We start from the raw sequence: 26135 nt of genomic DNA, 5'->3' as shown, positions 1-26135 counted from the left end.
CTGCGTGCTTGACCCCTGGTACTCCTCCTTATTTCAAGTTAATATATCCAGCCTGGGCATGTTCAGTTTTATAATTGAGGCAGAATCTCACCACAGGAATTGTATTTACTGGACCGTTTGAAATAGTTAGAGGTGGTGCAGAACAAGCTTTGGGTTACCTGAAGAAGAATTCCTTGGAAGTCTTCATTTGTGGTGGTTTTAAGTACGGAAACACTTGCCACCAGTTGTCCTGATGTGACTTCATTTATTTGAGTAGAAATTGTGTAGAAGTATGCTGTCATAAAGCTAGCTGCTAAACAAATCAGAGTAAAAAATACTGACATTATGCTGTTTAGCTACAGATGTATAAACAGTATAATATGTGAAGACAAAAAATTTGTGAAGTACATGGAACTTCCTAAATAAGTGGTTTTCGTAGTTCATTTCCTTGGCTTGGATAAGAAATTTGTTCTTTAAAACTTCAAAGTCAGGATAAGTTATTGATGTCTTTTTGGAAATCTTTAGTAAAATGTTTCCTTTTGATTGAATAATTCTCAATACAAATCTGTTGCCATGTATTCTTCTGTTACCTCTTGATATTTTGGCTTGGATTCTGAAATTCTGGAGAATCAAGTTGTAATGTGAGAGAAAGGTAGAGGTAGCTGACTACTGTGCACTTAGGTAGGAATGCTGAATGGTTTTTAAAATACATTTTGTGAGATGTAAACTCTTACCTTCTTGAAATTTCAGCTTAGTTTGTTCTGTTGTTTTCATCTTTCATGTTTAATTGAAAAGTTGTTCATTTATAGGTATTCAATTCCTTAAGAGATTTTGTATTTCCTCCAGTGAATATGAATATCTTAATTTTATTCCAGGCATTTCGAGAAGGATCCAGGAAATCTTCAAGAGTAAAGGTAATATGATTTTGTTTGAGTTTTTTTTTTCAGACCTTAACTGTACGTTACTTAAATAATAAGCATCAAGAGTATGATTTGGGCTATACACTAAGAACTACAATATTCTCTTCTTGGTAACTAATACATTACGTATGCATCACAGTGATTTTAAATTAAGGTATGAGCACTACATCTTTGTCCTGCAAAATTAACTGAAATAAGTGCAAATTTTTATTTCAAGAGCCAGTGGATTAATTGGGGCTCATGTGTGCTATGCAAGGGAGTAAAATTGAGTGAACGCCTCATTTGAATTTAGTGGCTCCAGCTTTTCATAACTGTTTAGCAGTGAAATCATGAAATGACTGTATTGAATTTGAAAGCTAAGTTAGTAGTTCTGCTCTGTCAAACCTCCATCTACGCCTCGTGGGACTCTTGTATATCTGGCGGGATTTTACTCACTGGTTCTGGCATAGTCTGAGGGAATCGTATTGGGATGTCTGCTTTGTAAGATTGAAATGCTACAGCCGTCTTTAAATTTTCTGTGACATAAAAATGTGCATGGTGTGAGAACTAGGTATTTCCACAGTTCATTCATGCTTGGAATATATAAAAAAAAAGTGGGATGCAATTTATGCTTCAAATATCTAAGATGTGCCTTGGGAACAGTGAAGATGGAATTGGGGAAGAAAAATCTCTAATTTTGTGGGGGTTTTAATATGGTGCTTGTAAGGTTCCATTGTTTTTTTCATGGTTGTCTTAGCATCACACCTTTGAAATGCTGTTTGTGTGTATGGTTTTCTTCATGCACAGAAGAAATGTAACCAGGTAAATTGAATTGCTGAACTACTTGTGTTTTATTAATGTTTAATAGTGTCTCTGCTCAGGTGGATAGAAAAGGGAGCGTTGGCTGGCTGCTGCTGTCCGTAAGGAGCTTTGGTTGGCTGCAGCCTGGCTGCTGCTTGTGAGGTCTGGAGGTACAATGGCACTTTCTTTAAAAGTGAAAGGATCTGAAGCACTGCAGAAGGAAATTGTCTAGTGAGGAGCAGATAAGGAGAGAAAAATTTTATGTGCAAAGCCTGTAACATTAGAGTCACAACCTTAATGTAGCAGGTGTACAATTAGAAAAGTTTAGTAAGTTATGCAGCAGAAGAAAAGATACAGCATGATCTTTGAAGTTGAAAGGGGAATATCAAGTTCTGTGTATTACAGGATAAAAGCTGGAGTTCTCTATATTTGCATATGTTCACAAAAGTTGAGTGGGCAGGGAGATCTGACCCTCCAACTCCTGCACTTAGATTCGTGATGCAGTGCAGTTGTGGGAGGAAACAATGTCACTCTCCATTCTCTTCCCACTAAGAGCAGGAATCACTGTTGAGGAGGGAAAGCATTCCTGAACTCGGGTGATACTTATTAAATAATAAAATTCTTGGAAGGACAAATGTAATGGGACTGAATTAACTCAATGTTTTTAAGCAATACAAAGTTTTATGCTAGGCTTGCTAAAGAAACCCAACCCATAAATCAGTGGCATACCTTTGCCCATCATTTTGTGTCTTGTTATAGAATTTTTCTTTTTATTTTAGTATCTTGCCTTCTAATATCTGGTCACTTACTTCAATTTTTAGGGCACAGCTCCAGAGATTGATCCTACTGACAGTTCGAACTTTGGATGGGAAACTAAAATCAAGGCATGGATGGATCGTTATGAAGAAGCAAATAATAACCAATACAGTGAAGGTGTCCAGAGGGAGGCACAAAAAATAGCTCTCAGATTAGGCAATGGAAATGACAAAAAAGAAGTCAGCACCAGCAATCTGATTTTCAAACCTCCGGTAGAGGTAATGAGCTGTGCCTTGTTGTGTTACTGCATGCTGTGTTTGTGTCGTGACATTAGATGCCTTAAAAAAACCCCAAACAACCAAAAAACCCCAAAACAAAACAAAACAAAAAAAAGCCAGAGGAAGAAAACACAAAAAAAAAAAAAAGAGGGACTTCACATTCACTTTTTGTTCTTTGTCTCACCAGATTTGAGCATCAGAATTTTAACATATTTTTCAGATTTTTATGCATTCCATACCACGCTGGTTATGTTTACATTTGCATATCATTTATCCTAAAAAGTAGCTAAGGTGTTAGTTTTAGCCTGAACATTGAGTTGCCCTTAGACTGTCTCTTGACACACAGCTTTAGTCAACTTTGCTGCTGTTTCTCTTTGAGACATACCTGGAGTGGTTAGAGTAGAAAGAACCACTGGAACTGAATATTTTTTTTTCCCCCTATTATGTGTATCAAGATGTTCATTGTCTTCATTTTTCTTAAGGTGTGGTAGGTGTTCTGGTTGTTCATGGGTGGTACTTCTGATACTGATTCTTTTTTAACTCATGATCCTGTAATTTCTAGTTTATGAAGAAATGGTGCAATGCTTTTTTCTAGCCTTATTTATCAGTAACTTACCAGTTACTTACAGGCTTAAAATCAGAACCATATAAAAAACTTAGCATTTTGTAGCAGAAATCTTGAGGAGTAGTTATTGTAGCAGATTAATGGAAGCATCTTTGCTTCTTTTTCTCAAAGACCATCATGGCATATGGGACACCCTCCTTAGAGGAATATCCCTACTTACAGAGCCTTTTGCCTACATAGAGGCTACTTCCTTTTTCATTGGTGATGACAATTATGAGAGGTGTGAGTTCACTAATTGCCAGGGTATGTATTGGTTTTTAATTAAAGCCATCCTTCCATCTAAAGATATGAATTTGGAAACTCTGTCAGGATTCTTTTTTTTTTTCAATTATAATGTTATTTTCCTGTTCTTTTTTTTTTTTAATGAGTTGTAATTGATGTTTTATGTCTGCATGTTTTGTTTTGTTCAAAGGAATTGAAGTTTTTTGAAAGTTGTGCAAAACAATGCAGCAATTCATCCTAGTCATGGTGAGAGTTAAGTGCCCCAAAGGCTATAGTACTTGAATTGTAAAAACATGAATATGTTGGTTTTCAGCCATGTCCTGGAGAGCTAGGACCAAAGCATTCCAGTGTCTAAATTGATAACTAGTAGCATTTCTAGGAGAGCAAGACAGTCTGAGGTTTAATTATAAAAAGAAGGGGCTTTTTTAGTTCATATAAAATTGTTTAATAGTTGTGAAAATACAATATGCTATTAATAATAATGGAAAAATGGTAGAAAGTAAAAATTCATGAATGAATCTATGTCTTTACAGAGTTATGTGCAAAAAAACAAGAAAATTTTAAAGGCTGCCAAAGACTTGCCTCCCGATGCACTTATTATTGAATACAGAGGAAAGTTCATGCTGAGAGAACAATTTGAAGCTAATGGCTATTTCTTTAAAAGGTTTGTTTATTCTTAGTGTTTCAGTCAAGTGATTGTTAAAATGGTGTTTGCCAAACTGTTGCTTCAAGTACAGGTGGATCTTAGTTACCAGCAGTGTCTTGTATTTTATTGTCTTATTAGAAGTAGTGACAGCTGGAACTTTTTATGTCCCTTTCTCTTCTGGATATCCTTACAGATTTGTTCAGGAGCTGGTTTTCTCGTTTTTGTTCCTCCCTGATTATAGAACTCCTGCATGCTCAGTTGGGTGGTTGTACACCTTAAACCAGGAAATAGACAGGTTCTGCCATCATAAAGTAATGAATATATTAATGGTAAAGGCTTTATCTTTTGTGAGAGAAATGGATTTTAAGTCCATGAGGCTGAGAATGAAATTGGACACAGGTCAGCTTGGGGCCGTTTTAGTGCCAGAGTTCTCCAGTTAGTTTACTGAGCAGTGTGTGACTGCTTCCTTCTTCCTGTGGATTGGTTTTGATGCTGCCGCTAACTGCATGAACACACCTCCTCGGGAATTTGCAGGAGGCCTGTTGGGGGAGATAGAACACCCAGCGTTTGCTCAGTAAAGATAGAAGGGTTGATTCCTTGGCACTTGAAATAGCAGAATTTAAAGCATGACTTCATAAAGTATTTGGAGGCCCCTTTCCTTCAGGAGGGTTGGTGCTAGTGATGCTGCAGGTCTTAGGCAGGGATGTGGTGGTTTTACTCTTAAAAAAAATTATACTATGTGGCATATAAATTTCTGAGTTTCACTTTGGGACCTGTCATAAAAAAAGTTTAAGAAATTTGAAAAACTTTAACTGTGTGTCTTCCATGTCTAGTGCTTGCTCTGTTAATGTTCTCCCTGTAGATCCTATGCAGATGATACAGGATTGTAACTCCATCCTGAGGTATTCTGAGAGTATATGTGGGGAATGTACCTGCTAAAATCATGAAGCTTAAACATGTCATTCTTAGGTTAACCTCCAAATTTGGTGTATTGTTCCAAGCATCATGTTACAAAGCTGACTGATAAGGAGAATAAGCACTGTTTAGCATCTTCAAAAATTAGGAAATTCCCAATTTTCTTGTGTGTTTTTCAGGCCATACCCGTTTGTTTTGTTTTACTCCAAATTCCATGGGCTAGAAATGTGTGTTGATGCAAGGACTTTTGGAAATGAAGCTCGATTTATCAGGCGTTCGTGTACACCAAATGCGGAGGTGAGCGCTTTTAGGAAGTTAAACTAGGTTTAGTTTGCTTAGGAATCTCCTTTTCCATGAGATTCCTGGTAATTTGAGCAATCCCTACAATTTTTATACAAGAACTTGAAAGTAATTCATGATAATATAATAATATTCTCTTGTCTACAGGTGAGGCATGTAATTGAAGATGGAACAATTCATCTTTATATTTACTCCATCCATAACATTCCAAAGGGAGCAGAGATTACCATAGCATTTGATTTTGATTATGGAAATTGGTAAGTATTTGAGAATGCTCTTCTAAAATACCTCTAATGCTCAGTAAGTTACTTTGCAATTCAGAATGGCTTTGGTTTTGCATCATTTACTTTCTTGCATGTTTTAATAACACAAAGCTCCTTAGGCACTGCATTTACAATGAACAATGTGTGTGTGGGCAGAGTTGTGTATTTTTATTACTGCATTTCTGTGGCCTGCTCTTAAACCAACTTGGATGCAGTGCTGTGCAGACATGCCTTTGCTGCTTGACCTGAACTGCGTGTGACCACAAAGCACGTGCGTTAATCAGCACGGGTTCAGACTGTCTCAAGATACTGGGCACTGTTAAGAGTTAGAGAAATACTCCTTCTAAAAATACATAGTAGTTGTGTTTAGTACCTGAAACAACTGGCAGCCTGTTTCACTTGAACATGTTTGAATTTCCTGTGTATTCAAGTGGAGCTTAAAATTGTGCAAAGTGACTCTGAGTTTGGTGTGCTCGTGCTGTAAACTGTGTCTGCCATCTTTGCATATAAAATGAACTCTCTGACTTCATGCGTCTGTTTTGTGTTGTTATATTTCCACCTAGGATTATACTCAGGTTTTTAAATGTCTTTAGGCCTTCAAGCAGAATACTAACCTTGCATTTAAAAGAATTCTTTGTGGCAGAGCTAAAGAATTAACCAGTAGATAAGGTTTTTGAGTTATAGTGATGTTGTATATTGTGGTGAAAACTTGAGTCACCTGGATTTTAACATGGTTGGTTTGCATTATAGCACATGTTTAATGTGAAATATCAGTGATTTAGTATTGAAGGGTCTTATTGCTGTACAACCTAATCAAATATGCCTTCTTGCATTTAATTACTTGCAGTAAATACAAAGTGGATTGTGCTTGCCTCAAAGAAAATCCTGAGTGTCCAGTTTTCAGACGTTCCGAGCCTACAGAAAACATCAATACTGGATATGAAACTAGAAGGAAAAAGGGAAAGAAAGAGAAAGATGTTTCAAGAGAGAAAGAGACTCAAAATCAGAACATCACATTGGATTGTGAAGGAGCAGCTACCAAAATAAAAATTGCTGATAATAAACAAAGGAAGCTCTCTCCCCTCAGGCTGTCCATTTCTAATAATCAGGTACTGACACAAAGATGCTCAGAAATAAAAGCTCTTAAATATAGGTACTTTCCTTTTATATAGCTACTAAAGGAATTTTAACTAGTCACTGAAAAGCAAATGTGGAGATTTATCAAAAGTCAGAATGATGGATAAGCTGTTTAGAATTTTATATATTATTTTCAGTTTTCTTTAATATTCAGTTGTAATTAAAGCTGTGTTGGACCTTTTTCCTCTGAATGTCTTTGTGATTTGCTGATGTGAAGGCCTCATGTCATGGTTTTAAGAGCTCCCAGTCTGATACCAGTCCATCTTGAAGTGCCTTTTGGTTAGTTTGCCCGTTACTCAGAAGTATTTTCAACACAGCATTACATAGCCCTGCTCTTAAAACAGAACTCCAGCCCAGAATACTGAGTGTTGACTGCAACTCCATTTTTAATGGAGCTCTGCAGCTCTGTGTTTAATTCAGTTGGGAGGAGGAAAGTGTGTTTTGAAACTAAATGTGTAGGTAGTACAGTAAAGCTATCTGGTAATGTACTGTGATAGTAAATTTTAAATTAGTCTTTTTTTTAATGTCGCTTTAAAAGAACTGTTGGGAGGGGTCCATGACATAAATTACTAATTTTGCAGAGCAGCTATTAATGATAACTATTCAACATTATTAGATTGTTACCTTATTAAATGTCTACATTTCTTCATTTTGAAGGTAGTGGTGATAATTTTTTTTTAATATGATGGTTTTTTGATGATGATTTAGGGGCAGAGAAAAGGGAGTTACTCTGGGAGGGAGCAATTCCTAGTTTTTTTAGCATCATTTTAGGACTCAAAGAAGGAAGGTAAAAATGAGCATACTGACACCCAGTTTTCCTAAGATGATAAATAGGTTAAAAATGCTTGGAGGTCCAGGAGATTTGCATGTGACTTGCAAATTATGGTCTCCAGAGAGGTAGTATTTTAACTTTCTCATATTGAGAGGGATTTTTGATCAAAAGTGATTTTTGATTTGTGTTTTTTGTCATGTTTTCAAGAAATGATAGCTGATATATGGAATCTTCTCCTAATCTTTTAATATAATATACAGTACTTATATAGAACATTCACAGGAGAACTTGTATTTTTTTTCAAAATTGAAGAGTAGGAATTATGGGAAGAATAAAGCTGTTAAAAGTACATTTACATTTTCCCATACACTTTCTTTAGGGGAGCATCAAATATATCACCCCAGGAAAAAACTACTATGTGCCTGGTCTCTATGTTTAGATATATATTTTAGGACAAACTCTAAATCTTTTTCTAGTCCTTTATGTAAAAGTGAAATTGCATATAGGACTAGTGAACACTTAATTAGTTTCAAAGATACACTTTCCTGCTTGTTTTTTCTTTCAAAACAGAAAACCGTTGTTAGGTAGGTAGCTTTTGTGTTTGCATATGATGTGCCACCATCATTATATATTTTTTTTTTTTCAAATGGAAAATGTGACTTCAATTGAGTACACTTCAGAGCTGAGTAAAACTTTGGTGTAATTGATAACATCTGATAACATCTACTTTGGCATTCATTCTGTTTCACTAAAAGTAATACTTTTTGTGGGTGGATGATATAAAGCTCCTAACTGTTTAACTGATTATAAAGTGGTTACAGCAGTGGCCATTGTTAGTGTCCAAAAGTTTCCTTTGTTTCAGAGGTTTAATTCTGATACTGCATTTTGCTCGGTGGGATAAGGGAGTGGGGATGGAACACTTTTCATCCTGATTTGTTGGTTTGGTTACTTCTCATGTAGTGATCTGAGGATTCTGAGTTCTGTGTAGGTTTTAGTTGACTCTAATTTGCAAGAGTAGAACTTCTGTAAAACAGTAATTTCCATTTTGCAGGAGCCAGATTTTATTGATGATATAGAAGAAAAAACTCCCATTAGCAATGAAGTAGAAATGGAATCAGAGGAGCAGATTGCAGAAAGGAAAAGGAAGATGGTAAGTTGGAAAGCAAGTAGCTGCCTAAAAGGCATCATTAAGGCTTGGTGACACCTGCTCTTCCCATGCTAATTGCTGCCTTTTTGTGGGCTTGTAGGATCTGCGCATGTGCAAAGTCAGATCCTTAGATGAACTTAGCCTTAAAATGCAAGGCTTGCTATTTGAGAACAGTTCATCTGGGTTCATCATTGCATTCTGACAAAATCTGCTTTTCTCTTCAATTGTATATCATTTTTTTAGTGTCTTTAGATAATTTCTGCAATGCCTGGTGTAGATCTCATTATTTGCTCTTTATAATTGCTTGTTATTTGTAATGGCCATTTTTATAGCTAGCATTGGGAATCAAGATTTTCCCCTATTTTATTTGAATTCCCTTCTTGAATAAAAAGTTTCAGAAATCCTAATTTTCAGATTTTGGTAGAACAGTGTTAATAAAACTAGCATCTTAAAATCTGCCCTTTTTTGTTAAGTATTCAAAAAATCAGGCAAGTTCTTAAATTCAGAGTAGGATTTTCTTGTTTGTCAAGCTGGTATGGATGCAAGCCTTTCTTCAGAAGTAGTATTTGCAGTGATTGTGACATATCCCTTTAATCTGAGCTTCTGCTGAACTTGATCTTCATGTCAGACATATACTGAACATGTGTAGAAGTCCTTAAAAAATAGGAGCGAGAGTAATTACATATTTATATATATATGGAAGGTAATGACTAAAACTGATCGTGATTATTGTTAAATCCATCAGACAAGAGAAGAACGGAAAATGGAAGCTATCCTGCAAGCTTTTGCCAGACTAGAAAAAAGAGAAAAAAGAAGAGAACAGGCTTTGGAAAGAATCAGCACAGCAAAAACGGAGGTTAAATCAGAATGCAAGGAAGCACAGATTCTCAATGATGCTGAATTTATTCAGGTAGTTATCTGGAGCTTTATTTTAAAGCTAGCTTTTAACATTGCATATTTTATCAGTTTGGATGGCAAGCTGCATGTTAAGATGTATGATTTTTTTTTTTTCTCTGAACTCAAATACATGTAACCAAAATGTTCTTTTACATTGCATTTTATTATCCTGAATTTTTTTCCAGATAAGATACATAGAGAGTTCTTTAATGAAGAATTTCAGTTACGTGAATTTATGCAAACATACACACACACACACACCTGCTGTGTAATTCAGTCTTCAAAGTTCAGGATAGAACATTTATCAGTGTTGACTTTAGCCACGGGACGTGACTATCCTTGGGCACCCTCTGTAACCAATGGAGAACCATTTGTTTCTTCACTGGGTTTTTCAGGAACACACAGTAATATAATCTTTGTTATTTTAAAGGAAATGAGTTAGTAAAGTTTGGTTTTCTTCTGAGTTCTTGCAGATGATACTTAATATTTTATAAACAGTTTTTAACTCTGTTGTTAGTGGATGCTTCTTAGTTTGCAAATACTCATATAACGATTCTCAATCTGCATTGTTTCCCTGAGCTGTGTGTGTCAGCATTCTCTTAAGACAAATCTAAACACCTAGTAAACTATGAATTGCCAAAAGAATATTGGACTGAAAGACATCATGATATAAGCAGTTGATTTCTAGCTTATGGATGAATGAATGTCAGTTCTTACACAGATCTGTCACGATCTGACTGGTGATGGGTGTGTGTGAACACTGCTGATGATACAGCACATGCTTGAGAGGAAACTACAGGAAATCCTGTCATTTGCCTTCAAGAAGGAGAGAATTACTGTCGTTCTGACATCAAAAATGGGATTGAGACTTATTCTGTAAAAGACGAGGGAACTGACTTCTTTTTTTCCCCTAAGAAAAATAAGTAGCTCTAAAAGTGTATGTATGATCTGTTTACTTGACTTTTGTCTTGTCCCAGGAACCGGCAAAAGAAGAAACTGCCGCCAAGCCCACCCCAGCCAAAGTTAATAGAACTAAACAGAGGAAAAGCTTCTCCCGGAGTAGAACTCACATCGGACAGCAGCGCAGGCGGCACAGGACCGTCAGCATGTGTTCAGATATCCAACCCTCCTCTCCTGATGTGGAAGTAACTTCGCAGCATAACGAAACTGAGAATGCAGCACTGGTAGCTGAGCCTGAAACAGAAACTGTTGTTACAGAAATGGTTACTGAAACAGAAGCTCCAGCACTTAGTAAATGCCCTACAAAGTATCCAAAAACAAAGAAGGTAAGTCTCTTGAGGGATGAGGAAAATATAGACCTTAACAGAGTTTTAAAAAAATTATAGGCTGCTTCATCAGTGTGTAACTGTATGTATGGGTTGTTTTTAAAATGTTTACTCATTTCTTGAAAAATCACCATTGTAGTCACTCATTGGTACTAGATTAAAATATGTGTAACATCGTGTGGTGGAAGTTAGCTTGGATTTAAGACACTTCCTAAATACATCTTCAGAGCAATTTTGGAACAAAATGTTTTCTAAATGAACTTTCTAAATTGATTGAAATAATATACATAACCAAAATATAATTAAAGCTGAATTTAAAGAAAAACCCAAGGAAATAAAAGTTGCCTTTCTTCCTTTGTTCACTATTTGCTACAGATAGCAAACAGTATCTCCAAGGAACTCACTAACTCCTAGTACTTCTCAGATGTCTGTTCTGAAGTCAATGGATCTAAACACCCCGAATGTGTATGTGCATGGAGGGAAAACTCTTTAATGCTTTGCTTTTAAACTTCTTTCCATTAGACTGCATTGCAAAAAAGTTGTACGAAATGGTACAATATTAAAAGGCACTCAGAAATCTTAAATTTGCAAGTACAACTAAAGCAGTACAGCTTTCTGCTTTAAATTTCACAGAATGCATTAAGAAGTATTTATAGTGTTATTTGCAAGAAGTCCTGAAAATTTTAATCAGTAGAGGAAAAGGTGGTGGGGGGATGTCCTAGATCAAAATTTCTTGTCAAAAGAAAAATAACATTTTTAAGATGATTTTCTATCTTAAACCCCCAGACATAATTTAGATTGGCTTTTTCCAAAAGGTACCTGAGTCATTCTGTAACATTGCTTATTTGCATCAGTGTTACGTTCTTGTGGTTGGGAACACTTCCTTTCTTGCCTGTTACATAGCAGAAAAGAAGGAAGAAATGTTTAATACTCTGAGACAGCAAAAAAAAGTGCAGTAAAATTCAGGCTTCAGGTATCAGTGAAATGTCTCTGCATTGCATCCAGTGTACCCTAAGTGCAGAGAAGGTCTTGCTTTAAAAATTAATAAAATAAAAATGGGTTTTTAAAAGACAAAATAAAATATATTGTGATAATTTGTGTTAAAGTCTTAATATCATACTAATATTATTTAATGTTGCATGCCCTTAATTTTGAATCTCTGTAAAATCTAGGAGGTTAGTTTATCTGTTAATAAAAACTAAAATCTACTGGCATATTTTTTTAAAAACACTGAACTAGCTAGGAAAGAGTAGCCTTTTTAGACCAGTGTGTCTTTGTGTTAAATTACACCACATTTACTTCTACAGTTGAAGAGTGTTGAAGGCAGCTGCCTGACATGTTGACTGAGGCACAGTCCTGACAGTATGGAAATCTGATGAGCGGCTTCTTTAACTTTGCTCTGTTAGCTGTTTCTCCTCAGCCTGGATACTCAGGCACAAATTTAAATTTTGTTTTAGAATTCTGTTACTAAATTGACATCCTAAATACTGTTGATCTGGGCACTTGTATTGTAATGTTCAGTGAGAATTAAATGCAAAAGAACTAAGTGTAGTTTACTACAAAAGAAAATAAATAAACACCCCTGCCCCTCCCCCAAACTCATGTGTAAGCAAATCTGTACTGATTTCTTGTGCTGTTCCCATGATTTCACTAAAACTGAGCTTATTCTTACCAGGTATTCTTAAACTTGGAGTCTGGTAACAAACTGTATCTGGTTTGTGCAGTAGTTAACTAGGTGAATAATTGAACTAAACACTTCTAAAAAGCCACTGGTAAACACACTCATAAAACACTAATTTTTTTTTTCTCTCTCTGTTTAGCACTTGGTTAGTGAATGGTTAAGTGAAAAGAGTGATAAAGCAGGGAAGCCTACAGACACTCTACCAGAAAGGCCTCTACGCATAACCACCGACCCTGAAGTTCTGGCTACCCAGCTGAATTCTTTGCCTGGTCTCACTTACAGTCCACACGTGTATTCAACTCCAAAGCACTATATCCGTTTTACTTCTCCATTCCTTTCAGAAAAGAGGAGGAAAAAAGAACCTGTGGAAAACATTACTGGCTCTTGTAAGAAGGTAATGCTTCCCTTTGTTACAGTGTTCTATCCCATATTAATTAAAAAGAGGTCTTTATTTATTAGCATAAATTCAGGCAGAAAAATGCTGTTTGGCAAACCAGTCATGCTACACATTTTGAAATGTTCATCATTGAAGTTTTAAGTTGCTAATTAGAACTTCTTCGTTTTTTACAGCGTTGGTTGAAGCAGGCTTTGGAAGAAGAAAACTCAACAACGATGGATAGGTTTAATTCACCATCACAAGAGAGATCTAGAAGTCCAGCCATCAATGGTGAACATAAAAGTCCTTTATTACTGAATGACAGCTGTTCCTTAACAGGTGTGAAGCTTTTGTAAAAATACTACATAAGAGCTATGATCAAGTAGCTGATTGTGGAGCACTGTGTTTTTAAATTGATGACTTGATGAAAATTCCAGGGGTATTTGCATGTTTTCCTGATATTTTCTTTGAAAGAAATGCTTAGTTGCATAGTGCCTGGGAGTTTTTCTCCCTTTAATGTATATTAGATAAGAAACCATTATATGTCCTAGCATTTACAGTCAACAAAAGACTGATGGTTTTGGTATTAGTATGAAGAGGTCAGGTTATAAATTTAATTTTCTATGCTTTCTATATATTTAGAATGCCTTGAAACCTCAGTAGGCCAGTGTAGCACACAGGGGGAAAAGCTGTGTAATCTTTTAGGTGTAATAGATAATTGGAGTGCACTAAAACCACCTTTTAGCTGAACAGACTTAAAAAAGCATAGAAGTTGACTTTGCCTTCTCTGGAGACATAGGCAGTTCTTCCCAGCATCCTAGCACACGGAATTCACTTACTGATGTGTCTGTAGGCTGTTAAGAGTTTATTTTTCAGGAAGCCTGTTAAAAGTTTGTCTGTCAGCAAGCCTGCCCTTCAGATATTTTTTTGATCTTAGAATTCTTTAATTTGGAATTCGCAATTTCATTACCTAAAGTACTTAAACAAGCGTGATTGTTATGTCTAGAAATCACGTAACTTTTTTCTAATTTTAATACAGATCTAACCACACCACTAAAAAAACGAAGACTGTATCAGCTGTTGGAGTCTGCTTTCTCAGAAACTTCCACACCTACTCCTTCTCCCTATGCCACACCAACGCATGCTGACATCACTGCCTCCGAGCCATCGTTGTTTGCTACTCCTCCCAGGGTAAAAACAGAAGATGAAGCTTGTCGAAATGGTTACAAACCCATCTATTCACCAGTTACTCCTGTAACTCCATGTATACATGGAAATACCATGCACTTTGAGGTGAGATTTATAATGAATTGTAGAGCGTTCAGAGAAAGTGTTCAGACATTGCAGTGTAAATTAGTATTTTGTACTCCTGCTACAAAATGAGGGGGAGGTATTTCTCTAGGCTAAAAAAATTGACTTGCAATTTTTTCTTGTTTATTTAGAATATTTCCTCACCTGACAGTTCCCCAGAAATAAAAAGGCGAGCTTACAGTCAAGAGGTAAGGAAATTAGCAAAACCTGCAAATGGTATCACTGCAAGTTCCTGAGAATTTGAGGGCTAACTTCCCCATAGGTTTTACTTGCTTACTCCTTCATATTTCCACTTTACCTGTTATATTTTCTATTTTAAACTGGTTTTTCTCTGTATCACTTAAAAATTGTGATTTGGATCAGGATTACATTCTGTAATGGAAAGGAGTAACTACTGCAATTTATTTGTAAATAGGAACAGAGAGAGAACACTTTGCTTTCCAGACTGTAGTTAGATTCACATGAACATTTCTCCTTGTTACCAGCATTTCTTAATTATTTCTGTTGATCCCAGTTATGCTCAAAGTGAAAGAACGGAGCAGAAGGTTATTAAGTTAGCATAGGTGGTGGATTAGTTGAAGAGCAAGTGCTGTTGGAATATGCCTGGGTATTCCCAGCCTGCAGGGGGCATGTGTCCTGCCATGGAGCTTCATCCTAAAATTCAGAAGTGTCTTCGAAAAACTTCTCCTTCCTTCTCCTTCTTTGAAATAGGTGTTTTGACACTGAGGAGGATTGCTTTTATGTTGAAGCAACTGCTTTCTAGCGTCCTGGCCTGGGACTTGCTCCTTTTGAAGTTCTTCCCCTTCCTCTGCCAGTCATAAATAAAACCTGGCACTGTTTATTTTTACTTTGGTTAATGTACATTTTATTAAAATGCTTTACCGTAATATGTGGAAATAGTAGAACTAAGAGTCTGGCTGTAGAATTGTTTCTTAAAAATTGATAAATTTGTGCTACTAGAAGGCCTTTAATCCCATTTAAAGGCACATCTGAATGTCAAATAGGTTTGCTGGAGTGTGAAAAAATAGTTACATGTTTTTTCTTCATGTAGGGTTATGACAGAGCATCGATTCTAGCACTGAATTCCTTCAGAAATTCCAACCTGACAGAAATGGGCCTGCAAGAAATAAAGACTATTGGATATTCTAGTCCAAGGAATAGGACTGATGTCACACGGCAGTGCACTGGAGAAATGGAATCTGTGTCAGACCTCCAGCTGGGACTCGAAGTGATTGAGCAAAGTGCACTGCATAAAAACCTGGAAGCCCCCACACATGATAGGACTGATTCAAACAGCCAATTAGAAACTGCTCATTGTGGACGGGGCACAATTTATTCTTCCTGGGTAAAAAGTCCTGACAGGACAGGTGTAAATTTCTCAATGAATTCTAATTTGAGGGACTTGACCCCTTCACATCAGTTGGAGGTAGGAGGTGGATTCAGAATAAACGAGTCAAAGTGCCTGATTCAAGACGATGCAAGAGGCATGTTCATGGAAGCATCTGTTTTTTGTACTTCAGAAGATGGAATTGCACCTGGCTTTGGAAGGACTGTCAATAACGACAATTTGATGGATGGAAATTGCACACCCCAGAACCCTCCACAAAAGAAAAAGGTTATACATTTAAGAATCATTTGGTCTGTCTTCCATTGTCTGGCTAATGATGTTTCTATAACAGAAAGAACCCCAATGTAATAAAAACCAACTCATATTTACATACTACGGTGTAGTAGACATTCAGGAGAAATAATGATGGGCAAAGAGCAAAGCTGCATAAAACTATTAGTAAATTTATTTTTTCAACGTATAAGATACAAATTCTATTTCATATGAATCTTAAATGAATTGCCCAATAAATAATTGTTTTCAGGTTTGAAAATGGTTGCTTATGCTGCCTGGTGTTACAGTACTCTTATGCAGAATATATACTAGCATCATAGAGACCACATACTGTGAATATCTATTATGAATTACTGCAAGAAGTTGCAAGAATAGATTTACATTACTCAGACTTGAAAGTTAAAAATGTACGGAAATCCTTAGTTCCAAGAAATATTTTTCTTGGCTTAATTGGTTTTTTTTTTTTGGTTGGTTTTTTTTTTTTTATTGTTTGAAAAATAAGCACAATCTAAATTTGCTACTCTCATGGAACAGTTGTAGTTAAGTGATGTTGTCATGGGTAACTCAAACCAGGATTGCAGGTTACTTTGTGTAATTCTTAGACTGCATTGTACTGTCAGGTTGACTCCGTTTGCAGAAAGAATGACAGAGATGAAAGGCAGTGGTCTCCAGTGTACCAGCTTGCCTGTTCTGCCTCATCACAGACTCTAGTAATATTTCTTGTTTCAAAGGTGTGATTTATTTTCTTTACAGAAGTAGTGATGAGGAGGGTGGGGTTTTCTGCATGTGTACATGCCTGCACACTGGGGTTTGGTGTTTTTTGGTCACATTGCAGCCCCTTGTTGATTCCTGCTGCTCTGGGGCATCCTGCTGTAGAGCACTGAGGAGTCTTCCTTCAGAAGTTCTTCATCAGAACTGGATTTTTGTTTACTTGCTTCAAGCTGAGACATAAATGGAGCAATATTGTAGGAGCTCTGATCTTACCTGGTCACAGCCCTGAGAATTTGATAGATTGTGTGTGTGTTACTGTAGCCCTGCTATTTTGGCATACATGAAAAGAAAACATAAGCTAAAATTCCTGTAACTGGACAGTCTTCTTTTTCTGAAGGCTAAATAAGACTTCACAAATCCCAGCAGCACTTAGTATTTCAGTAGCCTCCCCACATCCCTTGCTGGCAAGGATTGTTCCAGGTTGTTACTGCTGAGAGTTTACGCTACAGGAATCCTTCAGTAAGGAAAGGTGTTGCTGCCCCCTTCACCCCCCCAGTTCCAGGATTCCTGTCTAAAAGTCTCAGTTTGAAGAAACAGCCAGAGCAAATTGCATCTGTACCCCGAAAGAGAAGGGGGTTTAGGATTTCTGAGGACACACAAAAATTTGAAACCTTAGACAGTATAAAAAAAGAGGTGGTGGGCTAGATCCCACCTAGGGTGAAAGGTGAGGATTCAGGAATTTTGTAGGGGGACTCATAAAAGCCTTTTCCCTAGGGTCATGTAAGACAGCAATACCTTAGGAAGGTCTTTGTAGGATGTTTTTGCATATTTCTGTGTTTTTGTGGACACTTGCTCCTGTTTTCTCTTACTATTGCACAAGTCCTTTATCAATACAGACCTGTACATTGTGGCCACACTACATGGGTTTCTTAACATTTAAGCTTTCTTTAAAAGCAGTATTCTTTAGGGGGTCAGTGTCACATGATATGGAAATAATACAAAATTGTTTGAAAGTGAGATCAGTTCTTAACCTGAACTTTTTTATGCAAAATCAGTGTTTTTTCACTGATTTTCCCCTGACATATGGATGGGTCTCCAATAGATCTGTTTGAAAGCAAACAAACAAAACCCCTTAGGACTGGAAACAGCAGCTGCTTTGGTTTTTCTCTCTGTTTAGAAATGGATGTCCAGTTTTATTAAGGATTAAGCCAGTTAAACATTAATTTTTTCATTATTGCACTTTAGTTTGTTGGTTCAGATGCTGTGTAGTTCAGAGCAGGATGTTGATAACTAGAAGAAAATTTATAGACATTAAATGTAATTTTTACCAAACTAGTGTAGTTACTGAATAAAGTAGGTCTGAAGGTTAATATTTCAGCTTTGTAATTCAAATCCTGAAGATTCATGGTGAAAACATTTGAGCATGTAATTTTTTCACTAAAAGCAGTTTACTAACCACCAAAACTGGTTTTTCTTACATTGAACTTTGGTGTAGTGATTGTATATGCATAATACATTAAATAGGAACCATGTGTCATTATTTTTAGTAATAGAGTTAGCTTAAAAATATGTTCTTAATCAGTCTGTCTTCAAGGGCAGTAAAGACAAATTCAGAATAAATGGGGAAAGTAAGTTGCAAATTCAGGATGTTAAAAAAAGTCATGAAGAGCTTAGTGAATCCTTTGATATATGAAGCAGAAGGGTAGTGGGTTCTCATTCAAGGGAGTCAGTCTGAGACCTGGATGTGACATCCCTTGAAATTAGCTTTACTAGATCAGTGTAATAGTAAAATTCTGCAGTTCCAGGAGAAACTGTACAGCCAACAGAATGACTTCAGCAGTGGACCTTTTGCTGATCTGTGACATCTGCTTCTTCTCTGAGGCAGAACAACACATAATGCTTCTCTTAGCAGAAGCATTTTTTAATATCACCTTTACAGTTGGTAGTAGCTCAGTACTTTGTAAATTCCACTGCAGCTGTGGTGAAATATCTTCAATTACTTTGTCGTTTTTTTTTTTTAACCAGTTAAATGGTATGTATTACTGAAATATATAGTGCATGTAATAGAAACTGTGAGAAAGAAAATGGACAAAACTCCCTTTCTAATGCTTGTTTGTGGGTTTTTTTTTCTCCTTAGGTGTCCTTGTTAGAATACCGTAAGAGGCAGCGTGAAGCTCGAAAAAGTGGCTCAAAGACAGACAGCTTCCCCCTGGTTACTGTATCTCCTCATGCTGCTGGTGGAGGAAATACAAGTAGTAATAATGGTGCTAGTGATGGGTATAACAACAGTGGTGAAAATGGGGAGCAAACTGATAACACTGCAAGCCTGCCTTTACCACTGCCAACTACTGTTTATAATGCAGCTCCAGAAGACACTGGCAACAACTGTGCAGTTAAGGAATCTTCCTCCAGTGAGAAGAGTGAACCAGAAGTTCAGTGGTAAGCCACAAAACTACAGGATTCAAGTTTAATTCAGAAGAATTATTTATATGAATCTAAGTCTTTGGTATTTGAAATTTATTTTTCATTAAGACTGCTGTTGCAAGTCACTGACGGAAGCTTTTCTTCCAGCTTACTGAAGAGTTGTCTTACCTTTTATCTCAGAAATACAGCAGACATCTCATAATAATTCGATTACATGAAGAAGTACCCAGAAGATACTTATTAAATTATTTTCATTTATCTTCTACTGACAAAATAGGTATTGGTTGAGCATTTCTGTCCTTGTATTTCCACTGCTTTGTCTGTGAGATGAAGAGAAATCTTCATGTTAAATCTCAAAGCCTTTCCAAAAGTACTGTAGGGCATAAGGTGCAACAGGAGAAAAATCTATGCTGATTAGCAAAGGCTTCTGGAAGACCTTAGGAGGTTTGGTTTTCAATCATGGCTAGGACACGTGTGGGATGTTTGCTGTTGCCTAATTGCCCTGTGCAGGGCTGAATGCAGCCTGGCCAGCAGCTCCTGCTCAGGTGGGAGCATGTCGTGACACAGTATTGTTGGTGTTTGTTCAGTGGTTCCCTTGTTTGCAGACCACATGGGCAGTGTGTGCAATGCCAGATGCTCCAAACAATCCCAGATCCTGAGGAGAGGTAGAGTGTAGATGGGGAGAAGATGGAGTGACTTCAGTCTGTGTAAAACACTGCACAGTTTTTTCACTGGGTTTTGGTAGCTTTAAAATAAATGGTCAACTGTGGTGACACTGTCTCCAAAAGATTAGTAGTGCAAAATAAATCCTGCTGATGTTCTTTATACTGTACTGATGGTGTAACTGTAGTAAGGATGAACCATGGGCTTAGGAGTTGAACATCCTTCCACTCAGATGCTCCAGCTATTCCAGAGAAGAAGATTTTGTAAAGCCAGTTGACAGGAGAACATAAGTGCAGTCTTCAGTGTTCCACTGAAAAGTGGCTGTTAAGTTCACTGTGCAGAATTTACTGCCCTAAACTGTAGAAACAGGCTAAACAGGAAGAATTCACTACTTAGATTTTGCAGAGCAGCACCAAGGCTTATTCTAGTGCAGCAGTACTGTAAAGTGATGCCATACATCCCTGCCAGAAAGGAAAGTAGTTTTGTGGAGTGCTGTCACTTACGATGTTCTTGGTCAGGTTGTGATTGAGAGAGGTAATGGATTAGAAGAGAGATGTGACTGTCACTGCATACCCACTATCTGGCAATTCAAGTTTAGAAGTTCAAATGGAGATTTGTAGTGGTACACAATTTACAGCTGTGCATCTGCTATTAAAGAGCAGGCTCTTAATAACAACCAGACAAGATGACTACTTCCAGTTCTGGACAAAGACAGTTTTCTGCAAATTGAGACTATGAACCAGTAACCGTGACCTTTATTTTTTTTCTTTTCAGTTGTTTAGACAAAAACCCACAGATCTACAGATACTTCCTTAATAAGAGAAATGCCAGTTTTTTAATGTAACATGGTTGCAGGAAATTACTGTATTTAAAGTGGGAGAAAATAGATACAAACCACTTAAGTAATAAATATTCCTTATGCACAACCAGTTATTTGGTTGTTACATGCAGCCAACGCTGTAGACTTTCTCTGACTCAGTATTTGCATATACCTTGTCCTAAATTTGGACCATGGGAGTACATCCTCTTAAATTTAAAATGGCCTTCTCTTGCAGGACTGCATCAACCTCTGTGGAACAAGTGAGAGAACGAAGTTATCAGAGAGCTTTACTTCTCAGTGATCATAGGAAAGACAAGGACAGTGGTGAGTTGATTTATTGTTTTGAAGATACACAAGTCTAACCAGTTCCCCTGTGGAAATCTGTTATAATTCTAATACTGTGTTTGGGTCTGCTTCATCTGTAGGGGGAGAATCACCTTGTAGGCCATGCTCACCGTCTCATGTTCAGTCTCCATCTCATTCAAATCTCATTTCCCAGTTGCAGCTTAAGGCCCCTTCTTTCACTGAAATTATGGAAGGTCAGTAAGCAGATGACCTTGTATGACACTTGAAATATTCAATGGTCTAGCAACAGCTTTAATAGCTCTTTTAAAGTCAAATATAAAGTGCTTAGTGATTTCTGCAAAAGATTTGATTTTCTCACTTTGATATTTATGTCTGCTTTATTTCTGTAGAACCTGATTCTGAAAATCCAGAGCCAACTTCTGAATGTCCGTCCCCAGATACTTCACAAAGGACTTGTAAGAGTCCATCAAAAGCAAGCAAGGTAATGCAAGGTGTTTGCACAGTATGCATAGGAATAGGTCCATCCATCTCTGATTCACCTTTAAAAATGTTATTAATTGTAGGATTTACTACTTTGGTGACGTACACACATCTTCATCTGTCTGTGCAGCAATTTAACATAGGTACACATTTGCAAGAATATTTGTCCATATACACCAAAAAGTGGGTTTATATGGTGTGCTTTCAGTAGGTGTACATGTTTATGGATGAGTGAAGAGATTGTATCTGTGCTGTTCTGAGGTGTGAATGCTGAAGAACTGGCACTCAGAACCAACAGCAGTGATGTGACTTACCCCTAACAGGAGGTTGTTCTTGCTCTGCAAGGGTTTGGCATTGTTTTGCAGTCAGGGCTCTGATAATATGGACGAGGATGTTGAGTAGTGAAGTGATTCAGGTTGTCTTATTTAGTCTGTTGCTTTCACTACCCCAGCTTTCAAATGTTAAATCACTCTAAAAATTGTTTATTCCTGTAAGTGGTCTTCTCTGGAATTACTTCTTTCAGATTCAGAAATCTAAAACTTTTAACAAAGAATGGATTCAGACTTTGACCTAATGGATCATATTTCTGTTACAACTTTAAAATATACTTTAGTAGTCTTTGACTTGGAAGAATTATTGATATATACTTGATAAAAATAGTACCTTCTCAAGCTTACTCTGTTACTGATATTTTTCTCACACCAAATATATATCCTGCACCTCAGCACTTCTTTTCACAGTCTGGGGAGGAGAGTGTTCTGAGATGTTCTTTTTTGTTTATTGCATGCATGATTGAATATTTCAAACATCGAGCACTGACTGCCTTTCTTTCCATTCCAGCCCTCTTCACCGAGTCCTGTAGTTTCAGCACAGCCACTTGGGAAAACACCCGCAAAACCAGATTCGCACTGGGAAACTGCAGCTAATGCACCCGAGACTGAAAGTGCGAATCATCCAAAATCTGAGCTGCAGCAGAAACAGCTGACAAACAACGTCCAAGCACTTTCAAAAACTCATCCATCTCAGTCACATCTGCGCAGCTCTGCTGAGCAACTTTCACATTCACAGAAGTTGCCTTCCGCACCTTTGAAGCTGCATTGCCCCCCTTCGCCTCACGTAGAAAATCCCCCCAAGTCTTCTACCCCTCATGCGCCTGTGCAGCACGGTTACCTTTCACCAAAGCCTCACTCACAGCAGCTGGGATCTCCATACAGACCTCATCATCCACAGTCACCTCAAGTTGGAACGCCCCAGAGGGAAACACACAGGAACTTCTACCCGGCGGCACCGACCCTCCAGCCCAGTAATCAGGCGCAGGCTAGCGGCCCCCTCTTCGCTCAGACAACATCAGGACAATCTTCAGCTTCCTACAGCCAGTTCAACCAACAAAATTTAAACAGCAATGCGCCACCTCCCCCACCCCCTCCACCCCCTTCTTCCACTTACTATCAAAGCCAGCAGCCCTCTGGAAACTTCCAGAGCTACAGCCAGCTGAAGGGCAGCATACCCCAACAGACTGTGTTTTCATCTGGACCAAATCAAGCACTTCCTGGCACTGCGGGTCAGCAAACGGTGCCAGGCCACCACGTAGCTGCAGGGCATTTTTTGTCCTCTCAGAACCCCAGTATTCATCACCAGGCATCGGCATCTGCTGCTCCTCCTCCTCCTCCACCACCACCTGCTCCAGGACCCCACCTTGTCCAGCAGCAAAGTACTCATCAGCAGCACTCTGTAGCACATGTTGTCGGTCCAGTTCATGCCATGGCAGTGGCTCCTGGATCACACATTCATTCTCAAGCTGCTGGTCACCATTTGCCACCGCCACCTCCACCACCAGGTCCTCTCCCCCACCACCAACCTCCCCATCCTTCGACGGGACACCAAGGTTTGCAAGCACAACACCAGCACGTTGTAAACTCGGCACCGCCTCCCCCACCGCCCCCTCCCTCCAGCGTTATGGGCTCGGGGCACCACCCCTCATCAGCACAAGGGTTACACCACCCATCTCATCAAGGACCCCCCCATTTCCCTTCCAGTGCTCACACAAGCGTCTCCTCCTATTCCTCTCAAGCCCCACATCACACAACGTTAGGACCTGGACCTCAACATCAGCCTGCTGGCACAGGACCTCATTGCCCACTCCCTGGTCAGGGTCCTCACATCCAACCTCAAGGACCAAACAGTATTGCCACACCTACTGCTTCCGGGTTCTGCCCTCACCCCGGCTCCGTGACCCTTCCCCACGGAGTGCAAGGGCAGCAGCAGGCCTCGCCCGTGCCAGGACAGATCCCCATTCACAGAGCACAGGTGCCACCCACCTTCCAGAACAATTACCATGGGTCAGGGTGGCATTAAAACAGATCCCTTTAGTTATAAACATTTTTAAAATGTTCTGTAATATAAACTGTGTATATTTAATATGTACCTATTCAAGGTACTTTTTAAAGCTTGTACATGATACTTTGTATAAAAGCAAACACCAGTGCTCTTCCATTGTATCCTTTCCATTTTTTGCTTTTTAAAATTCCTGAAAATGTGCTGTTAAGCCAGTATTAGGTATTTCTTTTTATTTTGTAAGTGGACATTCCAGCTGTTTTTTCTGGCAGTAGGTTTGATGCTGCATAATGTTTAAAATTTTATTGTTGCAGTTAAATTCATTTAGTGAAAGTTTTCTATATTACTTTTATACATATGTAATTAAATAAGTACACAGGCTAAGTGATGGCACTAACAATTTTTTTTTCCATTTTCTGTCAGCAGTTTTTTGTGTGCATAGAGATAGGAAACAATGCAATACAGATTTTTATAGTTTTGGTGTGGACATGGCTTTTTGTTTCATCAGTTATTTGCAGAAATTGTAATTTAATGTATAGACTGTTTCTAATGTCTGAGACGAGTGCTGTAAATACTGTATTTCTTTCGCTTGTAAAGTTGCTTAAAGCTTCTTTCATTTGATATAGTATTGTATATAATAAGTCTTTTGCAAAAAAAAGGTGTGATCTTTGTGAAAGTAGTACAGTATATGATCTTTAATTTTTTTTAATATACTGTCACATTGCAGCACTGGTTGGGCATTTTAATTCATGTTAATAAATCACAATTATGTCAGTTTTACCTACTTGTCCTGAAAGGGTGCTATATCAGCAGGAAAGTGGCCTTAAGTCTCTGATCTCCCCTGCTCCTTTTGACACTCTTCACTTCTCTGCAGTTTCCAGCTGTGGCTTTACTTCTGTAGCACAGACAGGTGTGGAACAGCCTGGAGGAGGGGGATTCTTTCCCCTGCTCCATTCAGAGGTTGAGGAATAATCACCCTGAGCACAGCAGAGTCCTGGGTCATTTTACCAAGAGGGTCAGCAGGGGCACTGATAGGCATTTTTATGCTAGAGATGACCTTGGTTACAGAGCAGGAAAGCACCTGCCTGCTGCAGTACCTTCCTGGTGCGAGGAGCTGTGCAGCAGTTTGGGTTTTCCTAAGGGAAGTGATTTACTCCTGCTGCTGCAAGCGGCACTAAGATGGTGCTGTTGTGCTCCTCAGTGCAGTTATTCTGTCAGGGGGTGAGGCTGTCCTTCCATCTCAGCAGGAACTGCTGTCAGTCCTGCTCACACAGCAGGAGGTGCTGAGTGGCTCCACCTCAGACTAGAGAGGAGAACCCGTGTGTGAGGAACGCTGAAAGGGCACAGGAGGGAGAGTGGCTGCTGCCACCCACTGAAAGAAGTGGTAATTCTTTTTAACATGTAAAAAAGAGAAAGGGGGCCAACTAAATTCTAATTTGCATCTAACTACAGAAGAATCTTGGTAGTTAAAACCATACACTAGAAATGCTTTCCTCAACACCTGCTAGCTCTGCAGGACGCACACTGGAGTTCACATTTTACACTAGCAGCTGTAGGGTAGGACAGCATAAGGCTATCAAAAACAGAAAAAAACCCAACCCACCCTCTGTGCAGTTGCTCAGACACTGATTGTGATGTGCATCATCCTTTCTAGCCCAGCATTCAGATCCGGTTGTCTGCCCCTCTTCCATACCTTCAAGAAGTGACAGAATCATTTTGAATACAAGATAATGTTAAATACCCCCCTGTGCTTGGCAAGGTCTTAGTGCAGGATAGGGAGCTGCTGCACTGGGGAGCAGAATGGGACGAGGCCTGGACAGGGCTCCCCAGTGCTGCTGCTGCAGCACCAAGGCCAGGCAGAGGGCAGAGCTGTGCCAGCCTTGGGCTGCCCCTGGCACTTTTCACTCCAGTGCCAGCATTCTCTCTGTAGTCAAGAATGCATTTGTAACCGGTTGCAGCAACCAGGCATTACAGAGCTGGGCTGGATGTGAAGCTGATCATAATTTTTACCTCCAGCTGAGTCCATTGTGGCATCATCCTGAGCAGCGTTGTCCTTGCAGCCACTAAAATCACTTCCAGGAAGAGGGTGGACTCGGTCCTGAAACCCAACTGCCGTGGGGGCCTCAGCACTGGACAAGAGAGTTTCTCACTGCGGTGCCTTGGCAGTTCTCTGGAGGAGTGGCTGCCCCAGCTCGGGACAGGACAATCGTTCCCTTGTTTACAGGACTTGCTACGGAACAGCTGGTAGGAAAGATGCTTTTTTTTTTTTTTTGGTCACATTTCACCCAGCAAACCACTCCCACCCACAGCCCCTCCTGCCACAGGGCCTGTGGGGCTGCTCTGACGGACACCAGGGGATGTGTTCCATAAATGAACATGGGAAGCTGCCTTATTCTGGCCAGGACAGGCCAGCCCCCACCTCCCACCCCTCCAGCACACCCACAGCTGAGTCGTGGCTAGGCAAAGATTCCAATGACCAGCAACA

General features: G+C 38.8%; 1 protein-coding gene across 3 annotated transcripts in view; it reads left to right on the top strand.

The window, feature by feature from the left end:
* Positions 1 to 24430, top strand: part of KMT2E (lysine methyltransferase 2E (inactive)) — a 56590-nt gene extending 32160 nt beyond the window's left edge. For 2 of the 3 annotated variants that reach the window (XM_059847378.1, XM_059847379.1), the window contains 19 exons: positions 855 to 893; positions 2501 to 2713; positions 4094 to 4224; positions 5301 to 5418; positions 5569 to 5678; positions 6532 to 6793; positions 8645 to 8743; positions 9486 to 9650; positions 10615 to 10923; positions 12744 to 12998; positions 13175 to 13319; positions 14020 to 14273; positions 14423 to 14479; positions 15343 to 15906; positions 18761 to 19062; positions 20766 to 20854; positions 20956 to 21069; positions 21226 to 21317; positions 22157 to 24430. In XM_059847378.1, coding sequence (XP_059703361.1) covers positions 855 to 893; positions 2501 to 2713; positions 4094 to 4224; positions 5301 to 5418; positions 5569 to 5678; positions 6532 to 6793; positions 8645 to 8743; positions 9486 to 9650; positions 10615 to 10923; positions 12744 to 12998; positions 13175 to 13319; positions 14020 to 14273; positions 14423 to 14479; positions 15343 to 15906; positions 18761 to 19062; positions 20766 to 20854; positions 20956 to 21069; positions 21226 to 21317; positions 22157 to 23671 — 4833 coding nt within the window. In that variant the 3' untranslated portion in view covers positions 23672 to 24430. The remainder of the gene's footprint in view (positions 1 to 854; positions 894 to 2500; positions 2714 to 4093; positions 4225 to 5300; positions 5419 to 5568; positions 5679 to 6531; positions 6794 to 8644; positions 8744 to 9485; positions 9651 to 10614; positions 10924 to 12743; positions 12999 to 13174; positions 13320 to 14019; positions 14274 to 14422; positions 14480 to 15342; positions 15907 to 18760; positions 19063 to 20765; positions 20855 to 20955; positions 21070 to 21225; positions 21318 to 22156) is intronic. The other variant, XM_059847381.1, reaches the window with a different exon arrangement.
* The last annotated feature ends 1705 nt before the right edge of the window (positions 24431 to 26135 follow it).

Source organism: Haemorhous mexicanus, chromosome 5 (assembly GCF_027477595.1).
Source record: "Haemorhous mexicanus isolate bHaeMex1 chromosome 5, bHaeMex1.pri, whole genome shotgun sequence".
Classification (NCBI taxonomy): Eukaryota; Metazoa; Chordata; class Aves; order Passeriformes; family Fringillidae; genus Haemorhous; species Haemorhous mexicanus.
The sequence above is the reverse complement of the archived record's forward strand: the minus strand, read 5'-3'. Positions and strand labels throughout refer to the sequence as shown.